The 18,253-nt window shown below is 39.1% G+C and overlaps 1 protein-coding gene across 2 annotated transcripts; it reads left to right on the plus strand.

The window, feature by feature from the left end:
* Nucleotides 1–7,598: 7,598 nt before the first annotated feature.
* LOC310922955 (MICOS complex subunit MIC27-like) lies at nucleotides 7,599–17,605 on the plus strand. 2 transcript variants are annotated; one of them, XM_083883979.1, is made up of 9 exons: nucleotides 7,599–7,644; nucleotides 10,784–10,888; nucleotides 11,435–11,554; nucleotides 12,599–12,653; nucleotides 12,799–12,897; nucleotides 13,251–13,342; nucleotides 13,694–13,780; nucleotides 15,357–15,513; nucleotides 17,207–17,605. In XM_083883979.1, exons 1-9 carry the CDS (start codon nucleotides 7,633–7,635, stop codon nucleotides 17,302–17,304), a joined length of 825 nt encoding a protein of 274 aa, XP_083740105.1. In that variant the 5' UTR covers nucleotides 7,599–7,632; the 3' UTR covers nucleotides 17,305–17,605. The 2 variants fall into 2 exon arrangements, with proteins under 2 accessions (XP_083740105.1, XP_083740104.1); XM_083883978.1 differs by lacking the exon at nucleotides 7,599–7,644 and adding an exon at nucleotides 9,605–9,685.
* Nucleotides 17,606–18,253: the final 648 nt, after the last annotated feature.

The raw sequence follows: 18,253 nt of genomic DNA on the forward strand, positions 1-18,253 counted from the left end.
CAGGAGCCTCAGCCTGGGTCCCTGCTGGCAGATGCAGTCAGACAAACACTGGTGATTTTATTGCTAAGGTACTCAGCAGTACTGTAAATACTTGGGTAACAGAATAGTGCCACAGGATGCCTACTACATTGCATGATAAGACAATAATATTCTTTATGAATTTTTTTTGTTTGCTATTATCAACCAACATCCGTATCAAGCTCTGCATTAGAAAGAAGCAGTGCAGAAGTGTAACTGAAAATAAATACCAGTATATTTAAAGTACTGTACTAAAACTCAGCTTATAGTATGAGCTCCTACAGTCATTTTATATATTTAGATATATATAAAAATATATATCTATGTATATAAAATGTAACATGGTAGTTGACATTTACTTTTAAAATGCCCTAAAGTTCACATTTTCACACATTTTTTCTGGAGAAAAAACATAATAAATGAAGACATTAATACATTGGCCACTCTTAGAGATGAACATTTATTTTTGCAACATTTCCAGGTAGTGACCATCTTTGCAAATAAAAGGACAGAGTTATCAAAATGTAAACTCAATCCCTATAGTGTGCCTTAAAATGTACACTGTACATCTAAGAAATAGATCCCAGTCTGGCCCTATGGGCACTCTGTACATGCCATTTAAATACTGTGTTTGTAACATGCTGTGCCTGCCTTTAAATGAAGGAACACAAGCAAGCAGGTTTGGCACAGAGGTAAGATACAAGTAGAACAATATTGGTTGTTCACTAATGCTGCAAATTAAACTGGTTTTAATAGAATTTGAAGTATTTCATGGTGAAAGAAGAAAAAAACTAAAACATCTGCACTGAGTAAGGTACATACTGCAGGTTTTCATCGTTTCTTCACTGTGAATTTAAGTGACACATGACTGTGAGTCACAAAATTCAAAAAAAAGCATGAGAATGAAGCTAAAAAACCTCCTGAACTAATGAATTACATTCTGTGATAGGCTGACATCTATAGCTGAGTTAATTATTCAAAATTATGTAATGTCTGGCAATAATTTTTAACTGCTAGCAGTACATTTGCAAGTGAGTGAAGTAATTCAAGACACTGCTTGAAAACCAATCAGTATTGATTGGTTTGAGAAGACACACAAGTCACCCAGTGTATTTCACTTCCTTGCCTGGGTGAAAACGGTTTGTAAGAATCAGATTTTGGGGAAAATACTTGTATTCTTGGGGAGAAAAAAAATATTTCTTTGAATGCTATTGAACATAGATTTCAAAGCCATTCATAGTTTGCTTTGACTTTACTTGTTAGAATAGTTCTAAAAGGAGAATGAAGGGGATGTAAATACAGCTGATGTATGTAAATACAGCTGATGTCATTTCACTGTAACAGATTTCACTGAAACGAATTCACTGATATTTTTTTCACAAGATAAGCCTAATTGTCTCTCATTCATCAAGGACTGTAATATTAATATAGGACAGTATAATAGAGAAAAAATAAATGAGATCTCAGTGAGGTCCTAATATCCAGGGAGAGATTTCATTATTCCCAAAGCCAGACCAGGTGAAGGTATCCTGGGTGTTTAGTTCTGTCTCCACAGAGCAGCTGAGGGGGGCTGACCTTGGCTGGATGGGGGAAAAAATGCCGTGGGAAAGCTCCTGCGTTGAGACAAGGACAGGGAGATAACCTGCTAATGGGTATCACAGCCAAAATAAACCTGACTTGGGGAAAGTTCGCTTATTAACAATTTAAAACACAATTGTATACTGAGAAACAAAGACAAAATTAAAAACACCTTTCCCTTGCCTCCTCTCTTCTTTCCAGTCTTTATTAATTTAACTCCTTCATTTCCAGCAAGCAACGGTGTAAATTAAAGAATCCATCCTTTCTTGTTATACATGCAAGCAGTGATGGATGGTCACAGAAATAGTTACATAGCTTGAACTATCAAAATTCCTATAGAAAATTAAATATGCCTATTGTTTCAAACCCAAACGATGGTTTGTGCCTTCACAATGCAAAGTTCTACATTATTTCCAAATAGCTTTCTGAAAGGATTTTCAAATGCCACTGCATCATCACTCAAGACATAACTGAGCATATTAAGTGAAGTCACAAGTAAACAGAGACTACTACTTATAGATACAGCTGAAAATGAGAAATATAATTGGGAAAATAGATTTCTCAGAAATAATCCAAGTAGTAGGGAAAACTGGTTATCTTTGTTTTAAGTTTAAATACAATTTCTGTAATGTGAATAGATGAGATAAATAGTAGAGAGATCATACATTCTCTCAGCTTATCTTTAAAATTCTTTCAGTGTCATGAGATCATTGTTTCTGAAATTCTTGGAATTGTGAGCCTGCATTCTGCTCTTGCAGAGCAGCTCTCAGCAAATGTGATTTGCACTGAACAGGCCAAATAAAACATCCAGGAGATTCATAAGATGAAATGAGATGAAATACACTGGAGAAATTCCCTCTAATGGGCTTAAGATTAACTGGGAGAAAAGTTTGAACCACTTGTCTGGCATTGCTTGTGCCTTAGAGCAAGCAAAATCTAATTGCTAAATTAAGCAATACAAAGAGTTTATTCTCTCACAAATGATAGCTGGCATTTGGAAGCCATTTCACAAGAATTTATCATGCTACTGGCACAAGTAATCAAGCCCTTCCCTCACTGCCATGGGTTTTCTTCCTTCTGGACCTAGGGACCAATCTAAATGGACTGCAGAGAGGAATGTAGTCACCTCAGCACAATTATTTGGATTTTCACCACCTTTGAACTCACTGGAATGCAAAGTGCAATACAGATACTGTATTTAAAAATTCATGCACCAAATCCTGTTACGTATTAAAATACAGCCAATTCTCCTGTACCAACAGGTACTTAAACACACTGTACAAAGCAGCTGGAATTGTTGTGGTCGTTTTGACGCCATATTTTTAAATAATAAATGAACAAGGTTTGGCTGTTCAGTTCATCAAGGGAAATAACCACCACCTGTACCATAGATTTATTAATTTATCAGTTTTCCTGCCCGAATTCTCAGATAAAACTTGGTTTTTAACATACACAACAACATGGAAATATTGTTTGGATGTGCTTTATTTAACTGGATCTTATTAAAGTCAGTGTCTTCATTCAGAATTCCTGCAGGTAAAATGCCTCAGCCCACAGACTTTCTCTGACATTACACAAGCTGAGTCTTTTTGTTACTGGCTATTTTTCATTACAACTGATTTAATGCTTCCCCTGAGCTACTGATTCCCCTCTTTTTTTAATACTGGTCTGTATTCAGTGACATGTCAGATCTTTGCAAGTGTCTTAATAGCTCTCTCAGCATCACTTCCTGAGAGAACCGAGATATTTTTCTTGGTTTCATTATTTTAAGTGAAAACTACCCTGAGCTTGCTCAAATTGACACAAACAAAAATCAAAGGAGGAGGAGGAGGAGGGAGTTGTTTTCAGTATATTCAGCTCTCAGCAGCTGCCTTTTGAGCTGGAAATGTGGTGTTCTACTGGCTTTTTCCAAGGAAAATATAAATGAGTGTTGCAGAGGATTGTACATGGCCAGTAGTTACAGAACAACTCGCTCTCCAAGGTCGTCTGAAGGACAGCACAGGTACCTTTGAAGGAGTTACTTTACTCCCATTCCCAGTGGCTCTGGGAAGGGCTGAGTCTCCTCAAAAATTGTACAGTTCTGCTGCTGACCTTTAGGAGATTTCACTTTAAATGTTAATAGGACCTCTGGGAGAAAAATGAAGAATCTGATAGAAATTGTTTAACTCAACAGAAATCTGAGGAGATCAAAGAACATTCTTATCTTGGCAACTCAGGCCAAGATTATCACATACCTTATTTGCCATAATCTTTCTTCATGGGGTCTTACTGTCTTCTGAAGTGACAAAAGCATTCTTTCTACAAAAAATAACAGTATTTATGACCAAGGTGATATAGCCGGGGGCTGTTGATCCTTGAGGAGGGACAGCTCTGCCAGCAGAGCTGTTTTGTGATAATTCACCAACAGTTTGTACAAGCCTTTCATGCAGTGGGGAACAAAATCCTTCAAAGAAGATTTGTTTAAAACGACACTTGGCTAAGGCTCGATGCAGCACAACAAACCAGCCCCCTCTGCAAGGCCTGTCAGCTGCTCCTGAACTAGAGGACACCACCAGGCAATTTAATTATAGTTTAAACACTCAATTTGTCAGTACAAGGAAGTCTTGTGTCTCTACATGGATTCTGACTGCCTCCAGATCCAGTCCCAGGGAAATTCTTTATGGAAGAGAGGACAAGCCTGTCTGTGTTGCTGGGCCTCAGCTCGAAGCCCATTCATGGCATACCCAGTTTCACTACATTTAATATTAGAGAAATAAATTTTGGCTTGGTCTCATAAAGGATTTTATTCTCTCCTCAGTTTTCACAGTAGGGAAATGGTGCTTTAGGGCAGCCAGAAGGGCACAGGTTTTCCATGGTAGATTTTCCACGTACCACACGCCTTAGGGCACAACACATCACCTTCTCTGCTGCCAAATGGTGTTTATTTACCACTAGGACAAAAAACGGGTAATAACAGGAAAAGCTGGAGAAGCAATATTAGCTATTCATTTATATTCAGTATTAGAAAGCTCTTTTTCTTCCAGAATGTTTCCCTCACTCAAGCTGAGGCTCAGGGTAGGTTTCTCAGGCAGGATGCTGTGGGGAAAGGTCCTCCATCTCCTCTCTCAGATGAATTCACGCCGTGTGGCTGAGGCTATTGATGGGTGTTAAGTGGGCACAGACTGAAAATCCCATCTGAAAATCACACCTGAGCCATATCGGCTGATCATGGAAATTTCACGGCTATTTAAACCAAAATGAGTAAGTCCTATTTCTGTAGTTGATGTTTATAGTTATTTTCATTGCTCCCATTATACACAAGTGAAATGTGATGTTTCTGATCAGTTCCACTCTTTAACATGTGGGCAGGGAACTCTCCACTCTGGATATAACTAATAGATAAAGAAACATTTTTTTAAACCTTATTTTCTATCTTTTACGGGTCTTGCACATCCAGAAGGAGGTTTATAAATAATATTGTTTAAGCTTTTATCAGGTTTGAAGACAGGTGATATACTACTGGGACCTCTTCTCAATAAAATAAATTTAAATAATTCAGACAGAAACTGCCTTCAGGAAAAGAATCACACTTAATGTAGGTCAGACAGGTATATCTTTATTTTATATTTTTTATTTTTATCAAGAAAATACATGTGTTAGAAGTGACAGCTAGGGACTTTAAGCATTAAGGCCACTGTTTGAACAGTATTTGAAAGAAAGCAACATTTTAAAAATGATCAAACATGTGGACAACCTGCTGCTTGACCAGCTTAGCCCTGTAGCTTCTGTCCTCACATTTCTAGAATATTGTTCATTCACAGGCGTTGGTGAGGGTATCAATACAGATATTTTACTAACAGTAAATGCATCTGTCCAAATGCTGCAGATTAACTAAGGATTCACATTACACATATTAACTATTGCATTTTTCACTAGCAACCACAAAACAAATACGTCTCAATGAATTGTGTTCGCTGGCCAAAATACCAGTAAGACCCTGTTATCAGTTAAGACTTTGGTTTTACTGAGAAACAAGGATTTCAGTTTAAAATCTGATGAGAAAACAGGTTAGGATATAAGAGAAATGCACTAGTATTAATAAACATTTTACATTTGACACAGACTGTATTACAAAGACAATATCCTTGTAAGACCATTAATTGCTGGGCCATAGGTGACTTCCATCTAGGTTATTAAATAGCTAATAAACCTTGTATAGAGCCTTTTTTAGATAACGCTTACATGTATGGAAATGTATGACACCCTTGTACTATGGCTTGCACTTTACTTGCATTAAACTGTGAAGTAGGCTGTAGTAATGTCTTTGTATATTCAGGGGTTGAAATGCCAAAGCATTGGAGTATTGTACTGCTAGTGTTCAACCTGTCCAATGTGCTGACAACGTGTATTTTGCAAACTCCACCAACTTCAAATCTTTGGCAAATAATGCTATGGGGACCCCCTGATCTTTGTTTCTTTGTAAATATAAACATTCTTACTGTTTCTGTAGCAATAGGAGGTTATAAACCAAACTTTCACTAGGACTGTTTTCAATAACAAAAAAAAAAAAAAATAAATAAAATTTTAAAAAAAATCTATAGCGCCTTGTATAAAAATCATGGAGACTCCATGACCTGTGGGCATTTTTGTTTACAAGCAGTATGTATATATGTATTAGAGGCAGAACTGTTATTTATCACAAAGTTATATTGTGGATGATTCTTTCTTAAATAAATATATGTTTTCTGTCATTAAGAAAAGTAAGTATTTTAGAGCCATCTTGAGTAGTTTGAAGTGTCAAGCTTCAAATATGAGTAATCTTCCATGTTTCAGCCTTGTTTTTCCAATTAGCTGGGAGACGAACTGAGAGGCAATGGAAAACGACCTGTCCATGCCAGGGAAAATGCTGGAGTTGTAAGTTTTTGAGCATTCTGCCACTTTTCTATAATGCCCATCGTGCTTAATGCTTTGATGAGCAGATGCTCCACTGGTACCGCAGTAAATCCCTCAGCTCGTGGATGCTATAGAGAGAAAACCAATGGTTCTAGACTAATACAGGTCAAATGAGGTTTCAACCCCTGGATAACACAGTATTTCTTCAGTTCCACAACAGTATTTTTAATTTTATACTTGTCTATGTTGAGAGACGATCCAATAGTTTCTATAGGCAATGAACATTAGGTTTCTTTTTTCCCTCTTTCCAGATGAGTTCTGTGTGAATTACTGTAACTGGCTGCATTTTCTATCACAGATTAATAACTTGTTAACTTTTTGTGTGTCTACAATGAAAATTTATGAATGGAAAACTTCACTGTGTGTTGCTCACTGGGCATATACCTCATGGTACATTGCACAGACGTGTAAGTTGTAAGTTGCACTGCAACATTAAAAAAAAGGAACATATTGCTCTTTTTTCAAAGATATTAACTTATTTAAGAGATATAGTCTGTACATTATTAAAAAAAAAAGGACAAAACAAAAAACCAAACATTTATTCTTCCTAAATTCAAACAAAGTTCTTGTTTTGAGAAGGGGAGGGGTGAGAAAAAAAGTTGTAAACTTCAGTTGTAAATTCGGACTTCAATAAACGAATTATCTGCACTTAGACGGTGTGTTTATGAGGATTTTGTGTGTTCTGAGGGTGATTCAGGCCCCGTGCGATGACACGGCTGTGGATCTGAGGGAGACCCGGGCTGAGGGCGGTGTCGGTGACACATCGGGATCTCGGCCCGACTGAGGGCGATCCCGGCTGAGGGCGACCCCGCCCCGGGTGAGGGGGATTTCTGCTGCTTTAGGGGGGGTGCCGGCTGCGGGCGATCCTGCCCCGCTGAGGGGGATCATCGCTGCCCGCCTTGGTGCGATCCCGTCCCGGCTGACTGAGATCGTTTCTGCCCTCTTTGAGGCGAAGCCCGCCGCGTCTGACGGCGATCACTGCTGCCTGCGTTGAGGCGATCCCGGCTGAGGGCGATCTCTCCCGGCCCGAGCGCGGTCCCGCCCCGGCCCCGCGGCCCCGCCCGGCGCGGCCCTTCCCGCGCGCCGTAGGCGGCGCTGTCCAACATGGCGGCCAAGGTGAGTGTCCGCTCGCCCGGCGCTGCCCCGGCCCCGCCGCCCCTCGGGCTCCGCTCCCGCCTTTCCGCGGGCTCGGGGAGGCTGCCGCGGCTCCCTGCGGGCCCTGGGAGCGCCCGGCCCGCCCGCAGCCCCGCCGGTGCCGGGGGAAGGAGCCCCGGGTGCCGCGGAAGCGTGGGTCAGGTGGGGTCAGGTGGAGGAGTGGGGCGGGGGGAGGTCGTTGTGGGGCTTGAGGGGGAAGGAGCTGGTTCGAGAGGTGGTTAAATTGTGCAGAAGGGAATAAAACCAGCGTTTCTCGTCTGGTTCTTCTCCATGTACTCGCAGCCCCCGAAACACCTTCAACTCGAGGAATATCGAGATGATAGTTTGGTAGTAACACGATAAAGTGCTGGTGGTGCGGTACATCACTAAAGCGAGGCTGTTAAAATCGTGCTAACAGGGTTACAAGTATCTAAAATATCTCTAGTTGTAGTAATAATACAGTGTCTCTAAAGTATACGTGCATGTAAAGATCTGAGCCTCCTCACAAATATTTAGACAGGTTTTCCAGTGTTCACAGTCAAATCGATGAGCAGGTTGCTCTCACAGGAATCTTCATATTGACTTTTTTAAAGCATTTAAAATAGGTATGTATCTGCAAAGAAAAGGATGATGCCAGTGGGGACAGACAGAAATTGAAATAAAGCATTTTACTTTAGTTTGTTATGGCAAAAGAAACAGTCATTGGCTTTGCTGACTGGCTGGGTGATCTTGGAGTAGTTTGGGCCCAGTACCTAAATCTAAATGATTCAGTACCTTTAGTGAAGTGACTTTATTTCTTTACGCTGAAAGATTTATTAGTAAGAGTTTTATTCTTCTTAAGATTTCACTCTCTGTGGGTCACCATCCGGCAGAGCAAGATTCAAACCAAACCCCTGGAGTATCAGTGAGCTGAGGTGAAGTGGAAGGATCTCTTCCACTGGTGTGGGGGTATTTGGTGGTTGCCATCAGAGATTTATAAATACAAACCTGGATTGGGATACTGGGTTTGGCCAACGAGCTTCTGGCAGTCACCATGTCTCGTGTAATTTCTGGGAAAGGTAAATCAAAAGGATCTGAGACAGTTTTGTGATCCACATCAAGATATCTGAGTGGTAGAAGGAAGTTCATAAACCTATGACTCTTTATTCTTTAATTAACATTTTCCCATGGAAAATATGGTATGAGGTAGCTGCAAATTTTAATCTTATTTTAACTTGGCTAGTAGACTCCCATTTTGTGATAGAGAACTTGTATGTTTTTTAATATAAATCCATGCATCAGATTTTTGCCTATGCTCTACTCCTCTGATTCCATTTTCTTTGAGGCAGTTTCTGCCTTCAGGGCAAGTTTCCTGACTCCTGCTCCAACTCTTGAAGCAAGCATACAGAATTTGCAGATTCAGTGGGAAACAATGGCTTGGAGATTAACATAAATAACTATATGGTTTTATTATGGTTTACTTTGTACTCTGCATCTTTTGAGTGCAAGATAGTGAATTCTTTGTAGTGATGTAGCTTTTTAACTTTTTTAAAATAGAATCTGTATTTTTGATCGTTGATAAGATTCCAGCACTTTGAAGGAGATTGTTTGAAATGGAAAGACTTAAAGCCAAAATTATCCAGGTGCATTTGACAGTTTTATTATTGTGTTTGGGTTGGTCTTACTCCAGTTCCACTATTAAGAGGTGTAGCTGTAACAATTTTCTGCTAGAGAGTATATAATGCATTTCCTCAGCAAATAATTGCTGTTGAGGCTTCTCATAAAAAATATTGCCATGTCTGTTTGACTTTGGTGTGCTTTTTATGCCTGGGGAAAAACAATCCTCAGGTTATCAGTGCTGCAGGTCAGGAACTTGGCAGTGGTGTTACAGGGAATGTTTTAATACTGAACATTGACCTTTCCTTCTGGTGGTGTTCAGCTCTGTGTCTGGGCAGAGTTCATCTCCAGAAATGTCACCTGGCTTTTCATGGCTTTTGTAGCAGCAGCAATTTCCTCAATTCCTCAAAAAGATTTTTATTTATCTGTAAGTCAGTTATCAACTGATGTTCTGGAGTCCTTCTACTGTCTGGACATGTAATTCCTGGGTGTTTCACAGCTCCAGCTTGTTGCAGGTGTTTTTCTCTGTGCTTCTTTCTTAGTGTTTGATACAACAATAAGATCCTGCCATTTCTTAATTCTCAGTGACTCCTGGAGAAGTTTTCATAAGTAAAATACTTCTTGGTTTCTGTAGCTAAACAATATATGATTTTCCTTGTTTAATATATAATGCTTCGTAAGTAACTTTAAATAAAATAATTTTCATAAATTAATACTAGAAACAATTTAGCTAATTGAGGTCTTTTTTGCGGTTAGATAAAGAGCAAGATAAACAGCTCCATGCAGTGAAGCCTCTTTAGAGTAGTCAAGGTGATGTTGCTTTTTCTTTCACTCTGGTTCTTTGTGATTTCAGTAGAAAAGAATGAAGCCCTCGTGGGATAACTGTGCCAGTGTAAATGTTAGCCAGTACAGCTGTTTCCTTGGATCTTTAAACATTTATGTGTTTGTCTGCAGGCACCCAAAAGTAAAGCAATTACTGTCAGTCAGGAGCTCGACCACCTTGATCATTCCCTCTGTAGCTTTGTCTTTTACACTGAGCACAAAATCCACTATGACTTTTAAAAATATATGTATTTTTTTTAAGTGAACAGTACAACTTTTTCATGCTCTATCACTTTCAAACTCACTTTTCCTTCTATTGTCTGCTGAAAATTGTCTTGTTCTGGTAGGATGCTGTGTGGAAATGAGCAATCTGAATTGTGATACGTTTAAAATAGTTTTTCTTTAATAATTCTTCAAAAATGGAGTTCCTGCATGCTGAGTAAATTACAACTGAGTTTACCCTCGCAGGTGATGGAAGCATCAGCGTGGCTTTGAGCACAAAGTTCTTCCTGGTATTTTAGACATAAAACTGTTTTCTTTACTATTATAATTTGAGAAAATCCTTGCATAAGAAGACATTTCTAAAAGGCATAGTGCTTGAAAGAGGTTTTAAGAGCGACTTGTTTAATCCCATATTTGATCAGTCCCAAGAGAAAATTTAATTTCAGCATTAAGACTCCCATTTTTCATCTCTCTGTCCCAGGTGGCAAAGCTGGCAGCTGTTTCCTCTGGGCTGCCATTTGTATGTATTACTGTGCATGCAGCAACAAAAGAGGAATACAAAAGTCAGCTGGTGAAGCCAGATAAGGTATGAATCCTCCCTTTTTTGGTCTTTAAAATAATATTAGAAAACTCTGCAGAATAGCAGCTCTGTCCGTTAAATTGTAACTGAAATACATAGCAATATAGTAATAATACATAGTAATATGTGGTAATAAATAACTGACCACTATTGCTCAAATAAAACACAAAGTGTTACAGTCCTAAATTAGTAAAGTTTTGTCTCATTTTCATTATTACAGTATTTCAAAAATGAAGTCAGAAAAGGTGAAAGTAGAGTACTTACTGATGAGTCCTTTTCTAATGTGCAATTTCTAGTAATACATCCATCTTCTAATTAGTAATTCTGCTTCTTACAACCCACACAATTGTTTCAGTTTTAATGTCTAAAGATTGAAGTCCCACTTGAGTGGAGTCAGTTTGGAACTCTAAAAGTTCACAATCCCACGCGTAGAGGCTTTGTTTGCCGCGATGGGAACGCTGAGGGTTTGCAGGCTTGGGAAAACGCCCTTGGAATGCAGCAGCTGCTGGGAGCAGAGCTCTGCCCTGCCCTCAGCCGTGCCTGTGTTTGCAGCTCCCCATTTACGGCGCCCCCCCTGCCAAGTCCCGGTACGTGGAGGAGCAGCCCGGGCGCCTGCAGCAGCAGCTCCTGGCGGCGCGCAGCACCATCGGACACTACTTTGGCTGGTGCCAGGTAAGGGCTGCCTGCACACAGCCTCTCCTGCGGCTCCTCTCAGCACTGAGAAAAACAGGTTACTTCCCCCTGGAGGGTTGGTTTGAGGGGTTTTTTGGCAGTTCTTTGTCTTAGCATAAGATAATTTTGGAAGGAAAAGCGAGCCCTCCTCCTACAGCAGGAGTTATGTCGGTAAATTCTCACTGGCGGGACTTCAGGGTGTTTTGGAGTCTCACATTCCAGGTGCAGTCCCCGGAGAAAGAGCTGCTTCCAAAGGGCAGTACCTGACCAAAAAAGACAAACAGAATGCATCCCATGTACGTGCTGCGGGAGGCTGTTCCTCAGGAGTCGTCAGAAACACCTCCCAGCTCTGTTACTGAATGCTCCAGGTGGAGAGGGAGCTGTGGTGCCAGTCACTGCTTTTGGACCTGCTGGGAAACAGCAGCTTCACTCTGGCTGTTGGCAGGAGGAGATTCTCTGCTTGTTTTGCTTTGTGCAAAAAAATGTAGAGCCTAATAGTTGGAAAAAAACCAAAAAGTTCAGAATGTATTTTCTGTAAATTGTGATTCCACTGCTCTGTGAAAATGTCAGTGGCTGCATGACTGAAATACTCCTGTTAAAAATCTACCAAACTTTTTCACACTGTTGAGCGTTGTGAATTCCCGACGCTGAGTAACAGTGACCTCTGGTGGTACCAATTCGGTGTTGCTCTTTCAGTTTTCCTGGGAAAGTCTCTAGGGAAAAGATTATATTTTATAATTGAATTTTCTTATACAGATGGCATCCAGGTGTTTTCCTGCTCTGGAGTTCCTGAGATATCAATTTTGAAAGTAGGCATACATTAGAGAGATTTTTTTTTTAATTAATTGTCAACATAAGTTTTAAAAGTATAAATATGTTTGTCACGAGGGTAGGTCTCTGCACAGCCTTTCCAGAAGCTCACTGATGTGGTTTGGGTTTTTTAAAGTTACAGAGTATTTCTTTGTCTCATTGTGCTGAGATATATGTGAACAGCTACTTTTGCTGAGATTTTACTTTTTGGTTTTGTTTTTTCTTTCCTTGTAGAGTGCCTATGTCTTTGTTAAAAACGGGATAACGGATTCAATTCAGTTTGGAAAAGGTAGGCAAATCTGTCTCATTTTGTCTATATAAACTCTCAGTAAAATCCAAGTTTTCACCTTTATTTCTTAAGTGGGAAATAAAATAAAATGACTGATAGTGAATTGCCCTGCTTCTTTTTTATCTTCTTTTTTTCCCATTCTTAGATGCTTATGTTTACCTGAGCAACCCCCCCCCAGAATTTCTTCCCAAAGCCACTGTGGTTACAGTGTCAGGCCTGGCTGGTGTAGTGCTGGCAAGAAAAGGTAGGGCTTGCTTATTTTCATTATGGGTCTGTGGGATATGGAGCATTTGACTGTCACAGTGGTCAGAATATACTCTTCTGAAACATTGGCAAAAGCCTGTGTGCCTAAATAAATCCTCCCTGGTCAATGACGGGACATTACTGATTGCTCTTAGGAGCTGGCTGGGAGCTAGCAGAGCAGGACTAGACAGACTAATGGTAACAATTCTTCTTCTCATTCTTCATAATATGGGAAAACCTAGTTTGGGATTATTTCTCTTTCAGAATATCAATGTCTCCTGCATTTAACTGCTACAACTAGTTAGTTTGCGTTTCATTTTTGGCTAACTATTCAAAATATTTGGCTTTTTACAGGTTCTAGATTTAAGAAAATTGCTTATCCATTGGCACTTACTTCTGTAGGATATTCTGTTTGTTACCCAGCTCAGTCAGTGGTCATTGCTAAGGTAAGCTTCTGGCTTTATCTGTGGTCATTTCCAACATAGTGGGACAAGTTTGGATCCTTTAACCTGGTGCTCCATCTATTGTGCCAACATTGCCAGCACACTGATTGCTGATCAGGCTTTGATTTCATTTGGAGTAGGTGGATTTAGCATGGAAATGTTTCCTGTGGATTCCTAATAACAATTTAAACATTATTTACAACTTGCTTGATATAAGGGAAATATGCACTAGATCTTGAAAAGTAGATGCCTTAATATGGAGTCAAGCATGTTCTCATGCAAACATGATTAATTTCATTCAAATAGTCTGTATATTAAAAGCTGTTGTTCAATTATGTTTTTCTGAAAAAATAGGTAACAGGGAAAAAGTTACTTTGTGCAAGTCATCAGACCTATGAGGCTGTGAGGTCACTGTGGGCAGACAAGGAAACTACCACCAAGGTAGGAGTTGGAAAGTAATGAAAACTCACACATTGAGAGGGAAATTAGAAAGTTGTGGACTCTTCTGCTGATGCTGTTCAGGCTTTACTGATGGTGTTAAGCAAGGCACAAACCCCAATCTGATTTTTTGTCACTTCAGTGTTTGATTGTGTTTACACCTTTCACACCAGTAGATGTTGAGATCCCCTCTAGTCCCACAATGGTTGCAGGGTGCAAAAGAGAAGAATGAGTTTCTCTCAGAGCTCCTTTTTTATCTTGGCGTAAAGGATCCATTTTGATTCAAGCTTTGGTCTTAAGCAGGCCCTGAATTTAGACTAAAGACACTCAGGATTACAGTAGGTGTGATTGGTACTCTTCTACAACCCTTGCAGGAAGTCTGATTTATTTATCATTTGATATAAATTGTCCATGTCTGATTTATTTCTTCTCTTTGTCCTGTCCTCATTGCAGCCACTGTGAACAAATGGTCAGTAACTTCTTTATATTGACCTGCTGTATATGGAGAAGTCATCAGGGTTTTTGACATTCCCTTCCCCACTACAACCTTGTCTTTCAAAACAGGCATTCTATCTCTGACCTAATTCTTGTTCTCAGAATTTCCTCTGGTTTCTCTGCTTTTTCTGTTTTTAGGGGATTTTTTGTGTAATTTGTGTTGTTCTGGTTTTTAAGTGAAGTGGTCAAAATAGGACATAGTAAACAGCTGAGGCCTTGCCAGCAGAGAGTAGAGGGCAATATGAACCTTCTGGAAATGACATATGGAATTTGGATTAGTCGTCCTAGAATTAAATGAATTAAATCCAACCCAAAAGGGTTTTTTCTCAAGTGAAAATTTATAAAACTTGGATGAAAGTAGCACTTCTCAAGTAAAACTGAAGTTTTGCACAGTAATTTTCATTGCTCTTTTCAAAGAAAATTTCAGTTTCTTATTTACATTAACATATAGAAGTATTTTGCTTTAAATTTATAGTGCTCATTAGCATGCAGTCCTCACCTTTTATTTCCTCTGAGAAGCACAAATGGAAGTCTGAGTTTTGAAAATAAGATTCAGATAACTGTCATTAAACTGATAGCAAAACAAGAATTGATGTGGTACAGACACTTTCATTAACTTCATTATTTTTCCCTGAGTGAAGCTTCTTCCCAAGACACATTATTTCTCATCACTAGGGTGTAACCATGATTTATCTTTCCATCTTGTGCTAACTAGGAGTAGTGAGTGTTCTGTAAACACTCAGAGCTATTTCAGTCTTGTGTGAGGCTGAAGGCTCCTCACCTGCAAATGAACTTGTGAAGTTCTTGGAGGTTCTCAGGTAAAACCACAGCTTCAGTCCTAAGTATATACTCACGACAAATTCCCTTCTACATGAATTTATTCTTTCTGACCTGTGGGGTTTCATGCATTTTACTTTTCCAGCTGTGTCCCTTGTGTGCAGCTGACTAGTTGAATATCATTGTATGATGTCATATCTGAAAATAATTTCATAAAAGATAAGCTCCTAGACTTGAAAGCTTTATTTTGCAATAATGTATTAAGCATATACCCATGTGCTTTCTTTTATTAATGTTTGATTCACAGCTGCAGCAAGAGTCAAAACCAATTATGCAAGAAGATAAGAAAAAGAAGGGAATTTCTGGCACCAAATCTGAGTCTGCTGTTGAGTCAAGATCATTTAACAGAACAGAATCCTCTCCAGTCAAGTCTTGTAGTAATGAAGATCCAGTGCCTTCATCAGGTGAATTAAACATTTCAAGTGTAATCTCAGGGTAACTTGCAAATCCAATTAGTTGACTTAATTTTGCACTTACTCTTGCTCCAAACTGGAGCAGGCTGTCAGTGCATATTATTATTGAGAGCATATTTTACATGCTGTGATTTAATATATATTTCAGAGCCTCAGGGAGGTGATAATTTTCTCACTGTGGACCCTGTCATAATATCAGAATTATGTATTTGCTGTTCTCTCTCAATAATGTCAGATAACCAATATTAATATGAACCAGGTTCTTTTGTAGGCCAAAATAAAGAATAATCCAAATGCAAGACGCACAAAAAGGTTTTAATTTGGATTATAATTAGAAAACTAAAGTCTCAAATAGATTTCATTACTTTTAGCCTCTGCAAACAATGCAGAGGTGGCCCATAGTGGAATGAAAGAGGAGTGTGTAATTGAGAAATTAAACATTGGATTTTATTTTGCTGGGTTTTATGCAGTGGTTCCTTGTGCATCTTAAGTGGTTGAGATAATCAACTAGATCATGTAACAGCCTATTTAACAGATGAAAATTTGATAGGCCAGTTTGTAAGAGGAAACAATAGAACTACCTAATAAAGGAGATTTTGTTATTAAAACATTTGTTTTGAAGTATTGTTACCTTTTTTAAGGGCAACTTCTGAATTTTATTTGTTACAAGGAAATCACTTGGAAGGAAGGAATTGTTACCAGAGATTTATTTTTTTCCTGGAAATCAAGCAGAACATACTTGGAAGAGGATCTTAATATTTTTCTTTTATTTTCTCTGGAGTATACATTCACATCTTTGCTTTGCACCTGAATTTTTTTCTGATTTAGTGTGTGGAATGCTTTGATCTGTTTTTACACTTGCTCCAGGCCAAACTGTCTTTATTTGGTTTGTGTTTATAGATCTGTCTTTGCTTTCATAGGGGGAATTAGTTCATGTCCCTAATACAGCCAAAAATATCCATGCCCTGAATTAATCTGTGTTGCCAGAGATGTTTATTTTCTCAGTCCAAATGGGGCAAAGCTTTCAGGAAAACATAATATCCCTTGTAGATGGAGAAGAATCAGATCAGGAGCAGGAGACACAGCCCCAGAAAAGCTGCCTTTATGTTCCCATGGATCCTCTGGAATTGCAGTATCATTAAATATGTCAGCCTGTGCACTGTCCTCCAGGGAGTGGGAGGGTTCAGTGTTTCACTAAACTCAGTTCACTGGGTTTGGAAGTTAAGAAGTGAAACTAGGTAAGAGTGTCTTCATTTGGAATTCTTGCCATCTGGCAGCAGCTTCAGGGGAGATCTGGCAGGATTGGTTTTGGGAGCCAGCTCTGCTCCTGGGAGCGCTGGGGCAAAAAACTCTGGAGATTTTTTTCCAAGCCTCAGACTTTCCCTTCCTTTCCATGTGTTGGGCAAAGCATCACAATTTCTTCTCTCACTCTGCTGGGATAGGAAGTGGTGTTGGAGAGTGAGAAGAGGTCCTGCTTTCCCTCCACTGCTGTGCTCAGCGTTCCAATGTGCCCTCATCCTCCTCTATCACTTCTCAACACACTTTGAACTAGAACAGACAGGTTTTGATCTTTTCTAAGTGTTTAGTAATACAGAAATTCTCAAAATGTGTCACTAAGTATTTTTCCCTTAAAACTCAAGTATATGCATACTTTTTAACCATATTTTTTTACTATCTCTAACAGGAAAGAAGAAGACATCAAAATTTAAGCCTGATCCAAAACTTGTGGACCATGGTCAGTCCAGCCCAGAAGATGTGGACATGTACAGCACCAGGAGCTGAGCCAAGTCTGCTTTAGAGACTGCAAAATGTTACAGATAAGGGGGAGGGAAGAAGGGAAGGAATAATCTTTACAATACATATTCTGTGAGGTATAATTTCATCAGATATTTTCTTATCTCCAATTTGTATTATTGACTTACATGATTCTGTTTAGTGCTTATTTTGTTCCTGGCTCCATATAAGCAGTGGGAATTCACTCAGTGTCATTAGTGAGACACTGAGAAAACAAGATTTGTCAGTGTCTTCTCCCAGTGAGGTTTCTCTGTGCCAAACTTGCTAATAAATGTCACTTCACAAAGGCTATTTCAAAATGAAAATGTATCTCTGCTTTGAATATCTCAGATATTCATTGATCTGAATGAAGGGATGGGGTTTGCAGAGGCTTCTTTGTCTTTTATCTTTCAGCTCTGGAATGAAGTGCAAGTTTCTGCTGGTCTGAGTATCCTTAAAATCTCACTGGTTGTATCACGTGAACAGCGTTGGCTTTAAAGCTTGTTTAAAAGAGTCACTTTTTATCCTTACAAAATAATTTGGTACTGTTTGCCTCTTTCTCAAAGGTGAATGGAAACAATTCCTTGTCTTGCACGCCTCTGCTGTGTTCAAATGTCTGAAGCTGGGCAAAAACGCACAACTGATCTCTAAACATCCTTTCTAGACCATGCATCAGCTTTCATCTGCTTCTAATACTTAGAAGAACTGTGTTTAAATTGCTTAATCTGTGAAACTGATGCTGAATTTATATAAAATCCATTAGAAATGTTTAGGAAGTTGGAAATCTGTAGTTTCAAGGTTTAAACTGCTGACAGACAGTAAAAGTGTAGGACTAGTAGGCAACCATAAGTTTGTATGCAATATCTCATTGATTTTCATGGGATTTCTGTGAAATTCTGTGTTTTTCCATAAGAATGATATTAGAAAATAAGGTTTCCTAAGATGAAACATTGAAACA

This window comes from Zosterops lateralis, assembly GCF_965231275.1.
Source record: "Zosterops lateralis genome assembly, chromosome: Z".
Lineage (NCBI taxonomy): Eukaryota > Metazoa > Chordata > Aves > Passeriformes > Zosteropidae > Zosterops > Zosterops lateralis.

Bases quoted from the DNA above. Each gene is read 5' to 3' on its own strand.
- LOC310922955 (XM_083883978.1), top strand. From the start codon at position 9,629: ATGGCTTTTGTAGCAGCAGCAATTTCCTCAATTCCTCAAAAAGATTTT. The intron at 13,781-15,356 runs GTAGGAGTTGGA...TTTGATTCACAG, and splicing joins ACAAGGAAACTACCACCAAG to CTGCAGCAAGAGTCAAAACC. The intron at 15,514-17,206 runs GTGAATTAAACA...TATCTCTAACAG, and splicing joins AGATCCAGTGCCTTCATCAG to GAAAGAAGAAGACATCAAAA.